Source organism: Diadema setosum, chromosome 2 (assembly GCF_964275005.1).
Source record: "Diadema setosum chromosome 2, eeDiaSeto1, whole genome shotgun sequence".
In the NCBI taxonomy this organism is placed as follows: Eukaryota; Metazoa; Echinodermata; class Echinoidea; order Diadematoida; family Diadematidae; genus Diadema; species Diadema setosum.
Window position 1 is genome coordinate 36,643,347 of NC_092686.1, and position 25,110 is coordinate 36,668,456.

At 39.4% G+C, this 25,110-nt stretch overlaps 2 protein-coding genes across 2 annotated transcripts in view; one reads left to right on the top strand and one right to left on the bottom strand.

Annotated features, from left to right (window-relative positions):
- LOC140246287 (pseudouridylate synthase 7 homolog) overlaps positions 1-25,110 on the bottom strand; it is a 138,146-nt gene that overhangs the window by 86,390 nt on the left and 26,646 nt on the right. The window lies entirely within an intron of this gene.
- Positions 3,176-6,580, top strand: LOC140246337 (uncharacterized). Its single transcript, XM_072325808.1, has one exon. It carries the CDS (start codon positions 3,176-3,178, stop codon positions 6,578-6,580), a length of 3,405 nt encoding a protein of 1,134 aa, XP_072181909.1.

The following is a 25,110-nucleotide window of genomic DNA, read 5'->3' on the forward strand; positions in this document are numbered from 1 at the left end:
TCTAAATTCACTTGTTTGAAGGATGGGTGCAAAACAACTGGGATTATGACAAAAATACATTCCTTGATTATGACTGATCATCACTCTAAAGATATTTCCTCTTCTGGCGACAGCAAGAAACTGATACTTTGCAAACATTGCATGATTCAGCTTGTAACACTGTCATAAACTTTGCGCAAGTGAAATCATGAATGTGGAATAGACAACCGAGGAAATTGCATAAGTATATATATGTCTGTGACTAATTTCTTCTGTGCTGTTTAAATATCATTTTGGTGTATCACACAGAGAGTGTGGAAATTATCTACTTCAACCCCATGCACGACAGTGTAAACTTATTTTGCAGTCCTGCAATTACGCATTACCACTTTAAAGTGCTAATATTGGAGTAGTGACATCTTGTGAGTATTTAGCAACATGAACCATAAGCTTGGAATTTTACACAAATCAAGCAACAGTGACTTTTATGATTGTCCCAAACAAACATGAGAAAGCATGAAAATCTCACAATTGTGTTGGCAGCTCATTAGAGCATTTTAAAGGTTTTCTAATATTTCAATGCAAAAGGTACAATAAGGTTCATTTCGTAGACTGATTATTTAATTGAAGGAAATAAAAGCATGCCTGACAATTTCTTGTGAAAATTAAATTTTCTCTTCTATTTCTGTCTTTTTTTTTGCAAGTTCATGTATGGGCAATAATAATAAAAAAAGAAGAAAAAATAAAAAAAAACGAATACATTTCCACTTTTCTAGCGAAGTTAAAGAACACTTGATTTACCTCTATCAGGTAGCAGGGAGAATTAAAATGCAATTAACATATGTCTGTTCTAAGTCAGTTGAAATTGTACTTTTCATTTAAAACATTTTTTTTTTTTTTTTTTTTTTGGGGGGGGGGGTTCCTTTATATCTTAGTCTATACGTGATGTCACAAGCTGTAGTGGTCATCCAGTAATGACTGCACTTAGAATTAAAAAAAAAAAAAGAATAAAACCTTTCAATGAATAGGCCATTTTTTTTTCAAATATTCTGATGTGTATGCAGACAGGATGATCAGGTTAATTGATTTATTAAAAAGACACTTTCAGTCATTTTGTACAAAGCTGGAGGAGAGAGTAACGGAAAAATGTCATGTCTATTTGTACAAGTAAGCACTAAAATAAGCCTGCCATAATCTGAGGGGGTAATACTTTTGATAGTTGTCACCCATTGAATGAACCTGACAGTGGAAACTTCAGTTTGTCTAGTGCAAGTAGGATCCAATGGCAACATGTGGAAGTCATTAATTGAAGAAAACTTGACTGCCCTTTCTGCACTTTTCTACTATACAATCAATCTATTAGCAACCAGAAATAAATTAGAAGTGATATGGGACATCATCATAGGCAATCTAAAAATAAATGCCATAGATATATCTATCTCTATATCTAGCTGAGATGAATGACTGCACGCAAAAAACACACAAAGTGACACGTGCGCAAGCTTGCTTATCTCAGCGCACATTGTCAGCGAATACAAACATTTCTTTTCAGTGCAATATCCGAGTAGGATCGCGCCACATGAAATTCATATCCTACCCACCGAACCAGTGCCGTGAACGAGTGCGAAAACCATGGCAACCACGTTTAGACGCATCCTGTATGCCCAGACGACGAGGGTTGGCTATTTCTGGTGCTTCCATCAGCACCTACATTAACCAGCAGCTGACAGAGCAATCCAGGAAGTGGTGTGTCATCTCCTCCATGTCCTTTGCTCAACACACAAGGGTGTGTGTGTGTGTGTGTGTGTGTGTGTGCATGTATATGTGTGTGTGTGTGTGTGTGGGGGGGGGGGTCCTGCATGGTTTTGACCGTCCAACATACACTGACATCTTCCAGCATGGGGGACATGCCTCTCTCTACTTCTAAGTCCATCTGACAACTGAATTTAAAATTCATGTCCGCATGTTATCAAAAGAGGAAGTTCTGATCATACATCTCTACTATGAAAGTTTCTGTGTGTGTGTTTGTTATTTTTGTGTTAGTATTACAGTCCAGTCAATCTTGCTCAATTTGACCTCACATAAATCGAATAATCACCTAGGTCAAATAATTTCTTAAGTCAAAGGTCATTTCAAGTCTTCTTCTCTTCATATTGTATTGATTTTAATCCCGCCTAAGTCAAATTTTCTCAAAGTCAAAGCTATTTCTTCAGTCCAAATAGCTTTGACTTAGGCAAGGTTGACTGTATTTACATAAAGAAATGCATCATGTCTCAATATCACTCTCTAATTGAAGCCCCATACATGACAACAATCAACAATCAAAACAGATTCAGTCTCCAATAGGCTAATGCTGTCGTACATAGAGAACACAAAGCAATGGACAGCACCACACATAAAAATCAAGAGTCAAAGAGCATGGGGTCTCCCATAGCAAAATGTTGTCATACATTGAAATTACAAAGCACTAGGCAGCATTCTAATCCCAGCAGAAGATATTGGACAATTAAAAAGACATACCTCATAACTCCATTGATTACTATGCTATAAAGCACTCTTAAAAAAAACTGTTTTCAGATGCATGTATTACTGTACAACTCTCCCCTACCTTAAAAAAATGTATTAAAAAAATGTAAAACAACTGAAAAGTCATGCAGGAACTCCAAGTATGAAAATCTGATAAAGGGCATGGTAGGGGGATAGGAGGGGGAGATTGAAATACATTTGATGTCTATCCAGGCATTCACTGGATTATCAAAAGTTGTCATCCACTTTGCCACTATAAACATAGTTTACCTACTCACTTACTCATGCTCTGAAGAGGAGACAATGCAGCAAATGGCACTGGCTTTGGGGTCTGTAATTTCCTCAATAACTTTCACTTCCCTCTTGACATGATGCCTCTGTATCCTTCACGACTAAAATGACGTTAGTGGCCCTCCCACACCCAAGTAATCTCTTCCTTTGTGTGTTTCACTTCTTCTCCCTTACACAGGCCGACTGACTCTCAGGTTAGCATTGCAGTAGCGGGAGGTGGTGGACGACTTCCTGGCAGAGTCTCCCAAAGTGCTTGGAAGCTGCGTGGAGCCTCCAAGGATTGGTGCCCAAAGCCAGCACCGCTACGTGACATTGCCTGCAACAGGTGCCCCACACGCAGAAGATCATACATGGAATCGACTCTTGTCACCTCCTCAACATGAAGGGATTAATGCACAAATCGCTGCTGTTTGCATGTGTTGCCATCGGCATCTTCAGACTGACAAAGAGCCAGACATGGCAGACAACGTGCCCCAGGCCATGCCGCTGTTCCATGGACTCAAGCCCTCAGCAGACTTACAGTCTTGGACCAGGGTCTTACAAGCAAGTGGACTGTCGGTATGGGAACTTGTTCAGCATACCTCAAGGGCTCCCGGCAGATACACAAGTGCTCCTACTGGCAAATAATTTCATCAACACCATCACCCCAACAGAACTTGAACAGGTTCCCAATCTCAAAAAGCTGGACTTGTCTCACAATTACATCACAGAAATAGGGGCGGACACCTTTAAATTCAACATTGACCTGAGGATGTTAAATCTCGGATGGAATCAGATTGTGACTGTAGCAAACACTGCATTTGATGCCCTGAGTGCTCTATCAAGACTTCTCCTTTCATCCAATCAACTGACTGAAGTACCTCAAGCAGTCCAGAATCTTGTGTCTCTGGTCCTTTTGGAGCTTTCTCGCAATCAAATTGTCACCATAAATGAAAGCTCTTTTAGCAGTCTCGCTCGTTTACAGTTCTTAAATCTGCGAAGCAACCAGATTGAAACAGTGGCACCTCTCACATTCAGTGGCTTATCATCACTTGTAAATCTGCACCTGGCATCAAACAAGCTGAAACTGCTGCCTCAAAATCTCTTCAGAGGCCTGAACAACCTGGCTGATGTCTCCCTCGGAATGAATGACATAGAACTGATCCCTGCCAACATTTTCCACAATCTGCCCAAAATTCGGCACGTAGACCTCCACAACAATAAACTGACTGCTCTGCCGGCTGGAATCTTCCAGGGTGCAGGAACACTGGAGGAGATAGATCTACTGGGAAATCTCATTCACAGAGTGCCTGCCAATCTGTTCAGAGGCCTAGGAAAGCTTCGCACCATTGAATTCACAGGAAATGATCTCCTCCAGCCTCTACCAGCAAATTTATTCCAGGGGTTACAATCTTTACAGACAGTCAAATTTCACCTGGTTCACGAAATACCTGTCACCATTCTTAACACTGTACCGAGTCTCACTCGACTGGAAATCACAGAAAGTGACATGCCAACCCTCCCAGAGAGGCTGTTCCAGAACTTGCGCAACTTACAGACACTTGTACTCTCTGATAATGGCATTGGAATCATCCAGCCAGGAGTGTTTAGCTCAATGAAAAAATTGAGGACCATAGATATGTCAGCAAATGCGATCACTGCGCTCAACGAAACGACCTTTGGAACACTGCCTGCTCTTCAGGAGCTTTTCCTGCAGGACAATCTCATTGCTGGTGTCTCTCGAGGTGTGTTTACCGGAATGGCTGAGCTCCGAACACTAAGGCTTGATGCCAACTTTCTGAGGGAGATCAGAGCAGATGCCTTGCCCGAAAACTCAGCCATTAGAACCTTACAACTGGCCGAGAATCCCCTGGAGAGAATTGATGGTGCCATGCTGACGAGAATGCCAGCTCTGTCTCACATGACTATGGACAGCAAAAGGCTTATCTGTGACTGCCACATGTCGGATTTTGCAAAGTGGTTACAGAGGAATCGCAACAAGGTGGATGCATCAACTGAAATTACCTGTGCATCTCCTTCCAATGTTAGACGGAGGCCTTTGCTGCGACTGGTGGCTAACCCTCGTAATCCTTTCCGCTGCACTCGTCCAACCATCACAACTCTACCCAAGAGGCAGCAAAAGACTGTGTCTATAGGGGCAACTTTTACCCTGCCATGTGAACTGTCCAGCCAGGCAGCAGCAAGGATTGGCTGGCACCTTCCAAACCGACCAGATCTCTCAGTGCCATCATATCGCAATGAGGCAACATACGACCCTGTTGGTCACTTGAAGGTCAACAGTGATGGGTCACTGGTTGTCTACAATGCAAGCAGTGAAGACTCGGGGCAGTACACCTGCAAAACTAGAAATTCTATTGGTGCAGACAATATAACCTACACTGTGTCCGTCCTGGCAGCTAATGCTCCAACTGCACCTGGAATACTTCCTAAAATACCACCCGTAGAGTCTACTGCCCAGGGGAACACTACCATGATTCCCAAACCTCGAAAACCAACTGTAGGTGTGCCACCTACCAAGGCGACTCCAGCAAAGCCCCCACGTCCAACAAAGCCTGCTATCACAAATGGAACAACTGTTATCCCTACAGCAACAGCCACTACCGGTCCAGCTGTAACTGGAGAAGGAAGCGCAAATACCACACAACGTCCTCTCACTGTCAACAAACGGACCGGCCATCCAAAGATGGCAGACAGAACACTGGTACCAACATTTTCAACGTTTACAACGAGAGTTGCCAACCGCAAAATTCCTTGGGGAACAGCTCTACCGCCAATCTTTGGGGGATCTACTGAAACCCCACTGGGAACTATTGTACCTCACTTGAAGTGCAATCCTAACCCCTGCAGAAATGGTGGAACCTGCACCAGTGTACCAGCTGAGAGTAAGGAGTCTGAGAGTGAAAACGTCAGCTCTGAGAAGGAGCTTTTGGCTGCATTTAATAGTGTTGTCAGAGCAAGGAAGCCACAATCTGAATTGAAAATGATGCCAAGTGCAGTCCCACCCAGTAAGCAGATTCGTTGCACCTGCCCAAAGGTATACGGTGGTCCTCTTTGTCAGTATCGCAAGCCAGGAACACCGACAAAGGTCTCGGTCGTAGAGGCTGCAAGAGATGTCATCACACTTAGCTGGTCACAGAGTGATATCGGCGAGGTTGCAGGTTACAGGGTCTTCTACAGTCTTGTTGGGGATCGCACAGTAGTCAAGAGTATTCCCATACATCCGGACGTCAACCTTTTCTCCATGAGCAAGTTGCAGAAAGATTCAACATACAGGATCTGTGTAATAGCTTTCAATCAAGGAGGTGAGAGTGCCATTGGCGAGGAAAATTGCATATGGGCTGAAACCATCCAAACTCCATCAGGCAACCCTATTTTCAGCATGCAGTTCATAGCCATTGCCAGTGGGGCCGTGTCGGTTTTTGCCGTCATCCTCATCGTAGCTTACTGCTACTTGCGCACAAAGAAGAAGAGGGACAGCTATGACGAAGCCGTTGTTGTGCAAAGGCCATCGCAGAGACCTGCCTCAGCAGCAGCCGAAGTCTTCCGAAGGAGTCTTCGGCGGCCTATGCCATCTTATTACTCAAATATGGATGATCTAATGCTTATAGACATGAACACATCACAACCAAACAGGCAGATGTACATGAATCCGTTTGATGCTAGGCATTCTGCCATGATGCAAGACTTAGAAACGAGGCGTACAACTTACTGCAACACGAGTAAATTTTTCAACAAACCCAGTCAGAGACGAACTCTTCGCATCCAGGAAGATACAGTGTTATGATGTGCACAACAGTCCTATCAGGCTTTACACCTGACTTTTTGAATATTATGGTGAAAACATAAACAACACTTTAACAATTTGTACAGAAATTTTAACCACTCCAGCTGGACATTTCCTGTAGAGCTGGAAAAAAAAAGAAGAAAATGATCATGACTAAGAGGAGCTGTGATTAAAAAAAATGGACCGGCAGATATTATTTTTAAATCTTTTTTATACTTGTACTTTACCTTTGTGATCTCACACTGAAAGTGTTTTTTTGTATGATTAATTCTTGCCATAACCATGGAAGATGAATTGGATAATGTATAATTGTGCATCGTGTACTTGTTGTGGCTCACTTATGTTGTGAAATCAAAAGGTATGCAGCAGTTTCAATGTTCTGCAGTACCACTCCAATGGATGCAGCAAACAAATCACAGTATTTTATGCAGCTTTCATGCAGCATATTGAATCACTTGCACAATGATGGTAAATTGGGAAAAATCTTTTGGTGCAGCTAGACACACTGGAGAATGATTTTAGCTGTATACAAGGACATCTATTTCACAAAAGTAGTTGTCATTGCTCGCTTATCCAAATTAGAACAACTGCTGACAAGATCATATCCAATGTGAATTCAACATCACAGCCTTAACGTCAGATGACATTACTGAAATAGTCCCATTTCTGACTCACAGGGGGCCCATAGAAAGGGGCAAGTTAAAGAATGTTAAAAAGAAAATCACAAATTTAACATCATTTATTAACACCACCTGACATTGATCATGTGGCAGCACACCTGGGCAACATCCTGTTCAATCCCCTGGGAGGAACAAGACAGCTTCTTGTGGGAGGAGAAACTAGTCCTCAAAGGATGTAGATACTGGGAGGGGGGAGGGGGGAGGAGGAGGAATGGGTTGGTAAAGGCACATTGCAATTTTATAAATATAACAGGGATACAGGTAGACTTACAGATAATTGGCAGACGATACTTTTATTGATGTGCCACCAAGTTCTTCAGCTTAGCCATTTGCTGCAGGCATTCAAGGCCAGTGTCATGACTATCAAACTTTACTTTGGTCATCAGATTATATGTTTTAAATGGTGTTGTACCTTGATTTTGAGGGCTTATGGTTTCTGATTGCTCAAAGAGAAGATAAAGTAGAGCCACAAATTTAATCAAGTATGTTCATCAACAAATTGTTTTCTACTCTGTCATGAAGCATTCCCAGTTTGTTGTATAAAACCGACAGTGATTTGGAAGAGTGGCATACTACCTTCAGGTTCCTGCAGAAATGAAATAAAAGGTCCCTTTTGATGAACCAATATCTTGCATCATAAACACTGTACAAAGGGAAATCATTTTATTTCAGTTTGTCCTACAACAATGTACATTAGCCAAGGGGAATAGTGCATCTTGTACTGATTTTAGATTCCTTGACATTGTTGTGGCTATGAATCTCACTAGTTAATTTCCTTGGTTGCCAGAGCTGGGACAGGCATTGGGAAATTTTTGGCATCACCAAAATGAGTATGAAAAAAAAAAATTACCCAAGAATGATCCAAGGCCCTGTGCAAGAGGTGTTAAGCCATGAGATTAGTGTTCTTGCAGACAAACAGGATTTTGGAATTTACCATCATTTCTGGACTAGTGCACAGCATACTTGCAATATCATGTTTCAATCCCACTGCCATGGATGATGCCAAAATAAATGCAAATCAGAATTACAGCATTCCTGCTTATCAGTTAGCGATGTTTACTGCAATTAATGGAATGCTTTTGGTATGAAAATTTTGAAGAAATTTGAAAGGTTAGTCTTAAAAAGGTTATTATTCTCAAAATGTCAGATGTGTCTGTATGAATTTGAGTAGGAGATGGGACTCTCCAGGCAGTCCTGATCCAAAATCTGTCCTACACTATCCTAACTGTTATCACTGGCTAAATAATTATTTTTGCACCTTGTTAAAAATGTATTAACATTGCAGATAACTGTTGATGGGTCATTGCACTGAAAATATTAGATCATTATAAAGTTTCCATGCCATTATTGTTATTAAGCCGCAGTCACATAGACATGCTGGATCACCCCAGATCTGATCTGGGGTGATCCGGGGAGAGATCCGTGTTGATGCCTCGGGCATCCTTGGACATCCGGGAGGCCAACATGGCAACATTTGGAGGTCAAAAACATCCGGCATCATCCAGGGACTGCTGTGCTGACAGAGCAATCTGGGATGTGGCTGCCATGTAGCTGCCGTGTTGATCCGTGTAGATGCAGTGTTGGTCCGTGTAGACGCCGCGCTCTTTTCCGGCCTTATCCGTGTAGCTGCCATGTTGATACCGTGTGTACAGTCATATCATCGCTCGTCGACGCTCCATCGAGGTCGAAACTATCCCGGAACTCCCTGGATCATCGTGTAGATCCTTGAGGATCCATGTTTACGTGTGACTGGGGCCTTACCAGCTGAGGAGCCTAATGATGCTAAGGCTTTGAAAAATTTGTTGAGTTCACCCCTAGCTGCTCCTCGATCAAAAACATTGTATTCCTAAACCTTATATTTTGCATATTGCATTGTTGAACTGAAAAAATTATCATGATGATATTACTGATTTTTTTTTTCTAGGGAAAGCTGCAAATGGGGTACTAATTTCATCATACTCTAAAACCAGAAATTTTCACGAATTTTGTGAGGAACCAAGATTCGCCAAATCAAAAGGCATGGGAAAGTTCTCATTAATACAGTTAAGCACTAAATGCCAGCGGTAATTTGCAAAAATTTCATGCTGTGAAAAAGGCCATCAGCTCCAATTCATGAAAATTTCATGCTGCGAATATTTCTGGTTTTACAGTACTCACAGTTACGGCAAAAATTTCATGACAACTGCTGTCTACTTTTATCATCCAGAATTGAAATTTCAGCATGAGCTTGATCAACCAGTCCAAAGCTCCCATCCCTTCTATTACAAGGGACCTAAGTTATGAGGAACTAAGTTATGATGAGGATATGTACGTAAGAACCATGACAACTTTGATATACAGTTTCTCACTGTATCAGGAAACAAGGCAAAGACATTCTAAGAGTTGGGACCCTAAATTTACCTTGTTACAACAGGGTTTTGTTATATCTGTCCTCTTTAAAACAAGGTACCACTGTACTTTGTAAATGAAGGCTACAAGAAGTGCAATATAGCAGCATCCGGTTTTTTAAATCTAGAAAGAAAGCACAATCTATTGCGAAGAGCATATACAGTGCATTTCTGCATCTTTGAAAAGATTTGTGATATTGTGCGTCCTGAGCAGTAATAAAATTTAACACGAGCTGTTATTGTCTCACAGTGTGTTGGAAAAAAAATGATGTGATATATTTCTGTGTACATACTCTACTTGACTGTATATTGGGTACAGATGTTTATTGTGTATTATATGCATTCATTTAAAGTGTATATCGGAGAACATTACCTGATGATTACGATACCATGATTGCAATTTTGTCCTTGCATGAGAGTATAAAAATTTTTATCAGAGAAAAAAAAAATAAAATTGTGTACTTTTTTGATAACACAGCGCATATTGTATAATTGCATGTGCAAATAAACCATCCCTGATGCAAAATGCAACAAAGATACAAGCGTGTTTGTCAACTAATTCAAGTTTGCCACACAAAGCATTTATAAGATTGGTAATAGATTGCCATAAGACACAAAAGTAATGGTGCATCGAGATGTTTATGACTGTGTTAGAGCGAGAATGTGGGGGATTATTAGTGTTAAAAAATTTGGGCATAATTTTTCCCCGATTACCATCTGTTAAAAAATATCATTTCTGAGTTCCTACTCAACAAATACCACACTATTTATGAGGTAATTGCTACTTTGTAAAAAATAAATTACAATGATTGAAATCAAATTTGAAGGTATTAGTTTTCATCATCAATCCACGAGTTCCTACATAATGATTCAATGATTGGAATCCATATTAAAAACACTACTTTTCACTTAACAAATCATGACTTCCTATGTAACAAATTCAGTGATTGTAATCCAGTTTGAAAACACTAGTTTTCAAATACTATTCATGACTTCCTATGTAACAAATTCAGTGATTGAAATCCAGTTTGAAAACACTAGTTTGCACTTTACAGTTCAGGACATTTTTACATAACAAATTCAATGATTGGGATCCAGTCTGAAATCACCAGTTTTCACTTTCTTATTCATGACTTCCTATGTAACAAATTCAATGATTGGAATCCAGTTTGAAAACACTAGTTTTCAAATACTATTCATGACTTCCTATGTACTAACAATTTCATTGATTGGAATCCAGTTTGAAAACACTAGTTTTCAAATACTATTCATGACTTCCTCTGTACTAACAAATTCATGATTGGAATCCAGTTTGAAAACACTAGTTTCACTTTATTATGAGGTGTTCTGAGATAAGGAAGGAACAGGATCTTGTATGAACGAACCCGAGCTGGTTTTCCTCCACATATAAGTGGAGGACAGGTGTCGTACACGTTCACACTGAGCAATGGATGGGCTCATCTTAGTGAGGCCCCAGTGGCGATTGGATGTGGGGGGCCCCTAATGAGGTTATGAGGGGATCATTTCATAGGCAAGAGGCACATGTACCAATATGGAGAATCAACTGGTTACTGTTATAAGCATGCAGGAAGTTCTTATGTATTACCCTGGGTGGCTAACTGGCTCACCCTGTTTTTCTGGTGTGAAGAGGCCTCTTGCCCCTGTCTTCTATGCCAACAGTTCAGGGGAGTATCCATAATTTTTTCTGGGGGGGGGGGGGGGGGTCATAATCACAATTTTTGGACCTTTACCTTTGTGAGGGAGTGAAGCGACCAAGCCCGAGGGAGCGGAGTGACCGAACGTGGGGAGGGTGTGGGAGGGGGGTATCCCCCCTCCCACGGTAGGGAGTGTTTGAATTTTATATCTTAAAATGGGGCCATTTGGTGCATACAAAAGTGACTTCTTCAACATACTTAAAAAAACCCATTTATGTTAAAATTGGTGATAAAACCTGTGTTGGTCACTTACAAGTTCGTTAATTGGTAAGTTGAAAACTGCATAAGTGCATTTAAAACTAGATATATCGCTACGGCGACTGATATGCCTCGGCCGTAATGCATGGTTCTCCTAATAGGTCTATAGTAAAATGTCTTGACAATGTGTGATGACAGTTTCACACAATTGGCAAAATATTAAAATGACAGGTTTGCCACAAATGTGCTGAAAACTCACTTTCCTAGAACTAGGTTCAATTGGATGAATGGTTAAAAATGTCAGAGTGCAGGTATTTGGGGAACTGATGATTTTTACTTGACTTTTGACCCTTTTATAAGTTTATACATTGAGTAGTTTTCAAGGTATTGAGAAAAAGTATAATTTCAGTATCAAATGGGAAAATAGCACTATCTAAACCTGGCCTTTGACCTTTGACCTCACAGTTCCAAAGAGAATCACTGTTAGGTTGAACATGCATAAATATGTAAGTTTCATGATGATACCTTGAGTTACTTTTGAGATATGGAGGAAAAAGTGCAATTCAACACTTTCACTTGACCTTTGACCTTTTGGCAAGAAACTTCCCACAGAATATATATCGGGTAATACATGTATGCATACATCAAGTAAAAAAAAAAAACAACATTCAGGCATTGCATAAATATAAGGAAAGTAGTGATATTTTGAGGAGTTGACCTTGACCTTTGACTCCTGACCTTTGAACCATGACCCCCAACTTCCCTAGATAATCACTGCCCATTGGAACAAGCATATATACTGAGTTCCATGAAGATACCTTGAACCATTTGCGAGATATGGAGAAAAACATGAATTTTCAACCTTTTTTTTTCACAAAATAACCTGTGAGCTTTGACCTTCGACCCCGTGACCCTAAAATCCAAATAAAGTATTATCCCCCCAGGATATACCCTCATACCAAGTTTGATGTAAAACCACCACACGGTTCTTGAGATATCGACAAAAACAAAATGGGACGGACGACCCGAAAACATAATGCCTCCGGCCACTTCGTTGGCGGAGGCATAAAAAAAAAAATTGTCACGAAGCAAGGCCAGCGTCGCACACACAAACAGACCCTGTTAATTTTTCTTTTTCATGTATAAAGACGGAACAAGCGAGGGCACCATCACCAAAAACAATAGGCGTCTTCGTTTTACCATAACACACCTTCATGCCAAATTTGAAGATGATCTAAGAAGAACTGCAGCCAGTAGAGTGCTCACAAGAAAATCTCTGCGGCGGACGCGGCGCAACGAGGCCAAATCCATAGTATCCTCCGAACTCTGTTCAGGGGATACAATGAGTGGGTGACCTATATGTCAACACACAGCATACTTTCACACCCCATGATAGCATACTATGCAAATGATATGCAAATGAGTCCATTATGCCCATTATGGATATGAAAGATTGAAAATACTGAAAAATGTGAAATACATACACTTTGTGTGACTACGTTCCTCTTTAACTGGAACATTTTCTCTGTGTGTACAGCTATAATTGTCATCTACAGAAACATTCAAATCCAAACTTCAAAACTTTACCTATTCCTCTCACACTGAGGACTATAATTGCAGTCTATAATGTTTGGAACTATTCTTTATCTGGTATGTGTTTGTTGTTGTTTGCCATTTTCTTCTCTGTTGTCATGTTTGAACGTGTTATATCTATCTTTTCATTTATGAAGCGCCATGAGCACTAAAAAGCGGGCCTGTGCGCTATACAAGTAGCCACTGTTATCATTATTATTATCATTGCTACTTCTACTACTATTACTACTACTACTAATACTACTACTAATACTAATACTAATTGAACTCTGCAATACATCTTGTAAAACTATGTCTGCTGATTCTTTAACTCCTTTACATGTATCAGTGTTTTTTTGTGAGTGAATATATGCTACTGTCATACATTGTATAGTACATGTGTGAATAATGTGCACAGCTATTAATATTTACCAGGTACCATATTTTTTCCTTTCATTGATTTCACATTTTTCACAGAGGAAGACATTCAAAAATACAGAAGCACTCTGAGAGCGCAGACCTCTGCCAAGCATGCAGCTCATTTCCACCACTGATCTTGTCCTTCCATAGAAGTGATTTCCACCCATACATACTTACAGCACTGTGTGCTGAAAGTCGCCCAATTTCCCAATATAGAAGCCTTTGTTACGTCATAAACCCTCAGCGCGCCTCGCCCTAGCAGAAACTAGAGCACGCACTTTAGTGCGCGCATGCAAACCTCAAATACGCGCAGCCTGAACTCCCAAGTTCATTGACCCTACCTGCCAAAATATCAAAAATCCTTCATAAATTCCTCCAAAATTCTCAGATCACTACCATTTGATCATCTGTTACTTGTATCAATCTAAACCTTTCCTGCAAGTTTCATCCAAATTTGTTACCTACTTTTTGAGTTATTTTGCACATAGACAAACTAACTAACTAACAAACAAACAAACAAACAAACAAACCAAAGGTCACGAAAACATAACCTTCCCCCTTGGCGGAGATAATAACACAGTAACAGCAGATTTGTGACAGAAAAAATCTACTTTGTCTGCAGATTATCCTATCATTGTTTTGATAGCAGAAATTCTAAAGAATTTGATAGGGTTGGGGTTTTAGGTGGTATGGAATTGTTAAAAGGTATTGTTAAATTCAAGTATCAGAATGGCTAATCACTTTCGACATCCAGCTGAATCCCTGCTTGGCAAACTGCTTGGCACACTCTCTTATTGCCACAAACTAGCATTAGACTAACATGAAAACATATGAGTGGGACTGCAAGGACAGCAGCAATTCTGCTTAACCCACCACCTAGGCTTCAGTTTCTGTACCCGTTCACATGGGTGAACCAACATTTAAGAATTTTTAGCTGGCAGAAATGTATCAATACATTGCTTTGAAAGTGATTGCTATACAGAATCAGAGCGTATGTGAGTTTTGTCCTGGCAGCTCATATTACGGGATAGTAGTTGTTGAATTCATGTTCATGGAATACAGCAGTAAACACAGAAATGTACACATGCACGTTACATGATTAGGAGTTGATATTTTTACATGCTGTTAGATTTGCGAATAGTACCCAGATCGGAGAATTCCCACAAATAACCCCAGGAAAACAGGTACGGTATGAAGTCTCATTAAAAAGACTGTCTTTGATGCATTTGAGGTGACAAAAAATGATGTCAAGTATCAAAACTAAATGCAATCGTAAAATTTGCTTTGTGTTTGCTCTGTGTTGTGGGCTGCTCAGGTACAGCCCTGTCGCGATTTATACAGCGACTGGGCTGTGCATAGTTAGTGTACAGTGTATTTACATAATATGTGTATGCACAGGCCTGTCACATCATTATCACAGCAAGTCATGACTGGTACTCTTAGTGGTCTCAGTCTGGTGGCAGCCCCCTGCCTTGGGCCAGCACTTAGGCTCCTGGCCTCGGCCCGGCCTTGGGCCCCGTGAGCCCCTGGGCCCCTGGGCCACCGGGGCCCCTGGGCCACTGGGCCTGGGCTCTGGGCCCCTGGGCCTGGGCCCACTTGGGCTCTGGGCCCCTGGTTCCGGGCTAAGGCCCGTGGCCTTGGGTCCGGCCTTAGGCCCCGCCTTTGGCCCGGCTGTACTTTGTACATGGTCTATGTGAAATCAGGCTTGTCTGTAACTGTATAATTACAGATAATTACAAATAATCACAAATGATCAACAGGTCCATACTACATATAGGATATATAAATATATGATTATATGAATATATGAATATATACAATGTATGTGATTATATGTATTATTATATATGCATATATAAACGTGATCAGCCATTCTGTTACATTGCAAGATCTGCGGTCATTCATATATAGCAAATTTTATGCATGTATAAATGACATACATTCATGTGTACTTGATTGAACCAGCCAATGGAGAAAGATCACACCATTGAACAATACTTGAAAGACATGTACAGTTCAATGACTCAATGCTTGTTATTATGAACTCTGTAGAGGTATGCAGCCCTCTTCAGATGGAAAACATACAGTTGGCTATCAAACAGAGCTTGCAAAACCATCAACAATTTATTGAGTTGGATTTGTGTGTGTGTGTGTGTGTGTGTGTGTGTGTGTGTGTGATAGAGCTATTTGGCTTGTTTCCTTTGCATGCATCATCACAAATTCCCGAAGTCTGAATAAAGTGAAACCAAGACCTTCATATAGATGTGCTGCATTGTAAGGTGCTGGATCTGAGCACTACCATAAGATTGACACCATGGCGGGAATTGTGCTAACAGTGTAGTGTACTATCCTTCCTGTGCATTTATGTTAAAGTGTACCAATACCCTGAAAATCACATTTTAAAAATAATCTGTGACCTTTGACCTTCGACCCCGTGACCCTAAAATCCAAACAAAGTATCATCCCCCCAGGATATACCCTCATACCCAGTTTGATGTAAAACCACCACACGGTTCTTGAGATATCGACAAAAACAAAACGGGACGGACGTACGTACGGACGGACGGACAATCCGAAAACATAATGCCTCCGGCCACTTCGTTGGCGGAGGCATAAAAAGTTGCTGACTAGCTAACCTTACACCTTCCTAAAGTACATAGACCCCAGGGTAAAAAGCCCTCAAAAGACAAAAATTGTCTTTCACAAAAAGTGGACCTTTTGAAAATTTGGGGGGGGGGGGTTGTACGACCCTCCCTCCCCCCCCCCCCTGCATACACCCATGCAGTTACCAGCTAAAGAGTTAAATATTTTGAGTGTGATGTAAACCATACAAAAAACAGCAATAAAATAAACTTGAACGCAGAGAAAACTAACACTCCGATCATTTGTTTTGAATGACGATATCAATCATCTATAATCTTTCCCTCCCTATTCAAGATATGCTTAAAACGAATCTTCCTTTTCTACAAAGCTTTAAAAAAAAGAAGAAACTAATGCAAAAAGTTTCACTTGATTCTACCTAGTGTGTCTGTGCAGTTCTCTTTTCAGATACATGTAAACATTGACTCTACATACACAGTTGCACATTCACCCGTTGAGGATCTGAGCTGATTTTGCTACAACACACATTTCCCATAGACACTTGCCTGAGTATACTTGGGACTCGTCCTCAATGGGCTAAAGTATCAGAAGAAAGAAGCAATGTCAATACACACATTTAACTGTGTTGGACTATGTTCACATCAGAGATAGAAATTGACCTTTATCTGGAGAGACACAAAAAGTACTGGAACCCAGTCCTCCCTCCACACATTGTTTGCTACACCTTGTGTCTTTCCCAAGAAGGTTTGAGCCTCTGCTACATGTGTAAGTTGCTTCGCAGGAGCTAAAAATATCTCAGCAGTTGACTTCCTTGATTGTTTTATTTCGATCCCTTCCCTTTGGAAAGTTTGAATCACAGCGTTCATCCAGCAAGCTTGTCCTTCGGTGAAATCATTGTTGCTATTGATTGATCTTTTTTTTTTTTTGGGGGGGGGAGAGGGAACAAAGATTTCAAAGTCTAAGAAAAACACTATATTTTGTTCTTAATAGAATAGAGCTCCATATGGTTGCCATGGCTACACATAGCTGGGAGTTAATCATAGTCTTCAGACTAATTTCAAGATTGAATAACAATACAAAAGTGTAGCTCCTAAGGTTTTGGATGTACGTGTATGACTTATGAAAACTGATGATTTTCACCTTTCATCTTCAATATGACTGCCTGAGAATATTAGAGAAATTGTAGGTTTGCAGATTTTCAATGGTGTCAGAATGTTTGTTTGAATGTTTGAAAGTGTTCATTTGTTTTGCTTTTAATATTGCTGTAAATGGATAAAATAAGAGAAAATTAACTATTCCTTGTGAGAAGAAGCTGAGATAAAGGACTTAAAGCTACTGATACAAAATCGACTCATGGCTAGTTTTTGAATCCAATGAAAAGATTCCAAATGTGCTAACAAGGTGTAATAGCTGTCCCTGTACTCGAGTCTGACACATAAATCTAAAGACATCACTTCCTGAAGGTTTGGAGACAGGATCAATAAGATTTAAGTATGAAAGTCACTCCGTATCTGGGTCACAAACACACATAAGGGAAGACAGCAATCAAAGGCTGAGTGCACGTTAAACAAAAGCATGGGGGGGGGGGGGTTAAGAAGAAGGAAGGGGTACAGTATAGAGGGGCAGGGGGGAGGAAAAGGTAAGGGGGCCAACACAGCTGCTCGACTGCCGGGCTTTAAAGAAGAGATTATCCACCATCAGTTGACTACACTGATTGAGAAATCTTTACACCTTTTTGAAAAGGTGCAATGAGTGAACAGCAGTGGGATCATTTCCTCAGATTTCCTGTGTAACTGGTCCAAGCAAAGTAATGGCACAGGCATCAGAAACTGCAAATCAGGACATTAAAGGGACTGTACAGTAGTGGTTGAGGTGGGGATTCACGTTTTGAACATTCCTAAGTGAGATAATGAGAAACCTCTTATGAAATATGAAAGAGCATGTGATTTTAAAAAGGATTCAACGTTTATTTGATGAAAATTGGTTTTCAAATGGCTGAGATATCCCCAAAAGTGATAATAATAAAAGGCGACATGCCCCAACTTTATTAGGATCTCTGTGTTTCACCTTGTTTTTGGATATCTCAGACATTTCAAAACCGATTTTCATCAAATAAACTTTTGATACCCCTTAGAATTGCATGCTCTTTGACATCTCATAGAGTGGTTTCTGAATATCTTGCAAAACGTTAAAAGCTAAATCCTCACCCCGACCAGAACTGTACACACCCTTTAAACAACCTCGCCCAACAGAAATCATGATCAGAGCAAGGAGGGTGTTAGAGAAGGATAAGAAACTAGAATATCTCCTTTGTACCTACCCTCCGCACCACCAAGAACTTGTGCGCTCTCGCTATCACAGGTTCTAATAGATTGCTTTGAAAAAAGACACCACTTCTGTTTTAAGTATTTGTCATTCCTCATCAAACTAAGTGAGCAGCAATTTGCTGCCCCTTTCTTTATTTTTGGCAGCAACTATTTTGTGTGTAAAGAACAGGACATGCCAAGTGAATCAGTAAAAGATTGTGTTTCTTTATCTGTAAAATGCTGATATATGCACAGAAACATGTATTGGCCAATTACTATATCCAACAGATTTAACATTTTAAAACTATGTACAAATGTCCAGAAAGATAGGTAAATTTTAACTGTAAAGCAATATTTCATAGAACTTTTTGTGAGGCACTAATAATCCTTTTTTTTTCAGTCCTAGGGGATTGATAACATGAGGATTTGAAGAAAAGTTAGAAGGATTTTTTTTTTTTTCATGTACCAGTATTCCCTGCAAGTTCCATACATGATTTCAAAATTTCCTCTGAAATACAGCTTGCTAAAAATCACGAAATTTCTTGTTGGTCTCCATTTTCTAACTGTGCCAAAGAGCAGCTTGAAGCATGGAACATCGAAGCCAGTGCAATGCTAAGCATTCCGTTGTCATGCTATAAAACTTTCACATAAATTTGCACTAATTGCAAAGAGATTCCACTCCTTCTCTAACACCTCCCTGATCAAAGCATATATCACAACATAAATTACACTTATACATTCCTCTTGAAAAAAAAAAAAAGTTTCCTCAAATTAGTAACCCTTAAAGGGATGGTACAGTATTAATGGAGATGAGAATTGGGCTTTTAACTTTTTGCAAGATACCAAGAAAACACTTACAGTTATAGTACAGAACATACCATTTTAAGAGGAATTCAAAGTTTATTTAATGAAAATCCGGTTTGGAATTACTGAAACATCCAAAAACAAAGTAAAACAAAGCGATCATCGTAATAAAGTGTGGGTCCCACACTTTATTAGAATCGCTCTTTTTTGGATATCTCAGCCATTTCAAAACCAATTTTCATCAAATAAACATTGAATTCCTCATAGATTTACATGCTCTTTCATATTTCATAAGAGGTTTCTCATTATCTCACCAAAAAATGTTAGAAACCTGAAATTAGGTCTCAACCAAAACTGCACGATCCCTTTAAAGAGCCTATATGGGCTACCTCTTCTCATTACAGCTCCTTCCATCATGTAATCAAAACAATGCAACCTAAAGATAAATTACCATTCATAAGTACAAAAAACACTAAACAAGGAGGCACTTAAAGTTGATGTGATTAATAGCATCAATTAGACAATCATATTTCCGTCTGGTCTTTGAAAGTCACTCTTCAGCTTCCCACGGCCTCGGATAGACAGGGCTTATCCTAGCTCCTCTTTTCTGTGATGTGGAATTATGAAGAGCATAATTTTGTGATTATTTTTTTTTGTGTCCATGAATGAATCCTTCCAACTCTGATATAATAAAAAGGAGAGAATCAGGATACAAATTAACCTGTCCATAGTGCTACAAGCACAAATAAGATTAATACAAACCCAGATAAATAACAGCTGCAATCACATGTGTTCATCTGGTCACATGCCAACATATGCAGCACATGGGAGACCATCGTCTACACCCTGGACTGTGATGTATAATTACTCAGCACCGAGATCCCATCCCTACCCTCTAGAGAATAAAAATAAAAGAGGGAATAAAGAAGTGGGTCACTACACCATCACAGGTGAATCCCGAATTTTACTTAAAGGTCCTGTTTACCACTGGGAGCAGTGATTTGAAAAATATTCAAGATATCACTTTTGATGCATATGTGTAGGTTTGTTGTGTCACAAAACATCTTACCATGTAAAAAAATTTTGCAATAAAGCCTAAAATATAAGGTGATATATTAACTATTTTTCTCAATAAACCATAACTGTAGATGGTTTTAATAGTCTAGAAACATTTTTATTATAACTATTGTGCAGATTTTGTATATTTCACAATACTCAACATTGATCATAATTATTCAAATATTTACATTGGTTGTTTCTATCCCTAACTGACATTTTAGAACTATTTTGACGCACCAAAGCTGGGTTTTTGCTTCGTCTGCAAATGGTAAATAATGCCTTTAATGCCCGAATAACGCAGCTGTTCGAACTGCCAGCAGTTTTTTTTTTTTTTTTTGCTTCCCAGCTCTACTGTCCAGTAGTCCCATACTCTGAAGTCACTGCAGGTTATGAAATGCCACAGCCAATCATCTTTCATGTCCTTACTGAAGAGGAGCTTGTAACTGCCTCCCCTCTATTCCTCCCCCCCCCCCCCCACCCCCGGAAAAAGAAAAGATGAATGGCAAAAAAAGTACAAAGTAGTTATCTAATCACAAAACGATGCATCAAAGGTTAAAATTATTGAAAATGTGGGTGAACTGTCTGTTACTTTATAAGCCATACGTTTTGTGAGGTTTTCATTTTTGAGAATTTCACAAGTTGGGTGCTATTTTCAAAGTTAACAACACACCAAAATTTGAATACTGACCCTAACATGAATGTGGAATTCTTGTGAATGTGTACATTTATCTGCACAATGTTGTAGCCCATGATTGCAAAAATAAACCACTTGCCATATTGTCAGGAAATGTGATCCACAAAAGAGAAAACTCGCCAGATATACGGCCTATGCAGTAAAGATCTAGGGACATTAAAATGCATTTTGGCATGTTTTTCAAATACAGTGCAAATGATTTCCCACTGAAAATGTGTACCATTATGCCCTGAAACTAGGAAACTTCACTGCACAATATGCTTAGGCACACAAACTTGACCTACTTGTGTGTTGACAATGATGATTATTCAATATCTTTCAAATATCAAATATCATTCATTTTTCATAGCTCTAAGGCAGGAATCTTTCCCCCAACTGAACAAAATGAATCTGTGGAGAACACACCTTGAGATGATATGTCTTTTAGTGCCTTCCATTTTCTAGCTTCTACCTTTTTCAGCTTCTGTCCAACTGTTTTTATTTTGATTTTATTTTGACATTGTCATCAGCTTTAAAACTTTTCATCAGGGTCTGGACACATTTTGCAGCTCCCAGATCAGAATATGGGGTTGTTCCTAAAGGCCAAAGTAGACCCATGGGAAAAACTTTAATCCTCAGCCAAAGTTGCGAAAAGTCACTTGACAAAGAAGAAGGAGAAAAAAGAAGAAAAAAAAAAAGCTGCTAAAATTCCAGGTGCACAGGGTGTAATGGCTGTCCACACCCACTGACATTTCAAATAGTTAAAGGATACGTTCATTCAAACATATCATTTTGTGGATTGAGTGAAAGCAGCAATATATTTAGTAGAACACAACACTGAACTTTGAGGAATTTTGGACAATCTGTTCAAAACCTAAAGTTATGAATGTTTAAAGTTTCAGTGGCACCATCGCTAGATAAGAAAAAACTACGACAGTTTGTGACATTACTGTATGGCAACTATATAAAAAAAGAAGAAAGAGAATTTCATAAAACTTCATTTTTTTAAAGTACATATTCCCACAACTTGTTATTGACATATGATATAATGAGTAATATTGTTCCCCCTGCTTTCTGAAAACAGGCACACATGTAAGTCAAGTGCTCTTTGATTTCGCCAGAAACATAAAAATATGTTAAATTCTGTTTATATCTTCTTTATATCTTCCTGCAGTGATGTCATAAATTGTTTTAGTCTTCTCATTCAACGATAGTGACAATGAAACTTTAAAATACATAACTTATGAACAGATTTTCAAAATTTCCTCACATTTTCACTGATATATACTACTAGTAATGCTGCATTCACCCAATCCACACATATATTTGGGTGTACTTGTCCTTTAAATGATTGGTCTCCTTATAGTAAAGGTGAGAATAGAGTCTTTCAGATCCTTCCAGGTCTTATATTCAAGCTTGGACTACTGAATGCAACTGCACATTGTATGTAACGATAGATTACATATGATCGGTTGAATCATGATATCTGCTTAAAAACAGAACACACGTTCATGCATAGTAGGGTACATAAAAGGTAATCAAAGCTAATTGTAGGCTAAAGCATACACCTATACATCTAGAAATATGTGACATATCCTGTCATCTTGAAATAAATCCCAGACATGAGAGCTGAGGGAACTGCAATAAATTCAGGTGTAAATTCAAGGCATCTGGCTGAGAAATACAACACAATTTAAGAAATCACTTATTTCAATTACTTTACTACAAAAGTTTGATATCTTAACTCCCTTCTATCTGAATTTTAAAGTCTACAAAAATGTATATAAAGAAACAATTTTATGAAGTATTCTACTGAGATGTTTTCCTGTACATTCCACTGTGATAAAACTTCAAAACATAGTTTTCTCAAAACTGGTTTGGTCTGACAGTTTGCTTTCTTACTGCTTTGGTGTTAGGTTTGTGAAAATTTGATAGAACAAATTGCAAATCACTGTGTTTATTGTGGTTGAAACCTAACACCAGAAATTCACTCCTTGTCTACTTCACACTCTTTAATCAATGAGCTTCAGACGATGCTATGTGACACAGGAAGGTCCATCCCGACAACCCGTTGATCAGCTCTGCATGTTTCGATTCACCTGGCAGCTACAATTTGTAAAAAACAAGACCATAGCATAACTCTTCATTCAGTGCGATATTTGCCAGGATTTCCCTTGCAAAAATCAAGCTCAGCCTGCACACACACACACACAGAAATGGAATGAAACAGTTCTTGACCTTCATAGCAGATAACAATGCACACTTCCAGTCACATACACGTAGGCGCATACACACACACACACACACACACACACACACACACATCGAAACAGGCTTGCAATATAAATATGATTTGGGTAGCTTACACCGCTCCAGCATAAAAATAGTGAGGCACCTACAATTGGGGCAAACTCAAATGACTCAGATTTGTGACCAGTGGTTACATAAGCCCAGTCTATTAAAACTTGACCATCTCCATATTCATGTTAACCTTTTGAATGGTAGGCTAGAAGGAAAAGTCCTTCAGTTTCATATAGGAATATATTTACATGGTATTAAAACAAGTGGCAATTACCACACAACAGCTGCAAATAAGAGACCAATTCAATTACACCTATTCAAAAGCTGTTTGGTTACTGCTGCAGAAGTAACATGAAAATATCTTACTACACAGTATAGTTTCACTAGCCTTCCTGTGAAATCAACTCTAATGGCAAAAAAAGAAAAGAAAAAAAGGCTGAAACATCAACTTGTTTTGATAATAAAGCAGAAATTTTCTCAAAGCTTTTTTTTTTTTTGGGGGGGGGGGGGAAACTCTAGAAGATTACTAGGGGCATATATCGCAACAACAGTTCAGCCATCTCTCATATCTTACACAGATTTCTTTGCACGGGAATCATAATCTCTATTCACTGCCATCCTTCCCACTGAAACATATCACTTCTAAACATTATGCACTTGACATTACAGACATGAAGAATGTAATTCTATCAGAGATCATTAATTCCCAATGTTGAACCTTTCTTTTAATCTATCAAAAATGTCATCAGTTTCACAAACCACACTTGACAGATTCACAACCATTTGTGATTTTCTAGGGAGACAGCAAAGCTAAACATACAATAAGTTTCGTGGTATACCTGGTAGAACACAGCAGAGGCGTTGTTCTGTGATTATAAATAGATCCATCAAAAATCATACTCTAGATCAAAGGTAATTGGATGCTTCCACTTCTAGCCAAAGGAGTGGAGACAGACCAATGTTCCATGGTTCCATGCATCTTCTCTGGGTTTTTTTTTTCTCCCTTTTGCGGGGTGGGGGAGTTGATTTGATGTGGTTTGTTTGTTAGGTTTTGTTGTTGTTTTTTGGTTTTGCTTTGTTTTTATGAATCAGACCCCATTAAACCATGGGGTAATCCATGAACACACAGATGCTGGCAATAAGTATCTATCTTACAAAGGTTAGGGGAATATCCTAGCAATTGTTGGGGAAATATCCTAGCAATTGAAAGACACATTTGAGCACAGTAAAATGAAAATATAAGTCACAAACCATGACCGATATCTTCAACATCATATGCTCATTCTTTTTGCTTAACATCGGTAGATATATTTTTGTGTGTGTGTGTCTGAAGTTCAAACAGGCCAACTATCAAATCATCATTATGCATACTGGGGCACAGACTTTCTTGAAGAATTTGCTTTATAGACTCCATCACATGAGTTCAGAAGGTGCAAAGCTCTCTGTATTAAGTTTCTATGAGGCGTAGCTGATAAACCGTGAGGCATGTTTGTTACCGCAACAATGTTCCTGCTGCGTTCGTGAGAGAGGGTGGATGGATTAAACAGGGGGGATAAAGAGAAAGCGCAACATAATGACACTGAAATGGACTTCCTTGACTACCTTCCTCACCAACATTCATACCTTCTTCAGCAAGAAATCAAGAACAACCGCAAACTGCTTAGGATCGGTACATCCACCTCATTACATTCGCCGAAAAAACCCATAATGTGAATAAGCAGACAACATCCTGGTTCTGGAAGCTGTGGGTGCTAAAAATAAAACCCGGCGGCTTCCTCGCTGGGCCTGTAATTCCATACATTCGGCTGAGAAAA

Coding starts and splice junctions, on each gene's coding strand:
- LOC140246337 (XM_072325808.1), top strand. CDS start 3,176: ATGAAGGGATTAATGCACAAATCGCTGCTGTTTGCATGTGTTGCCATC.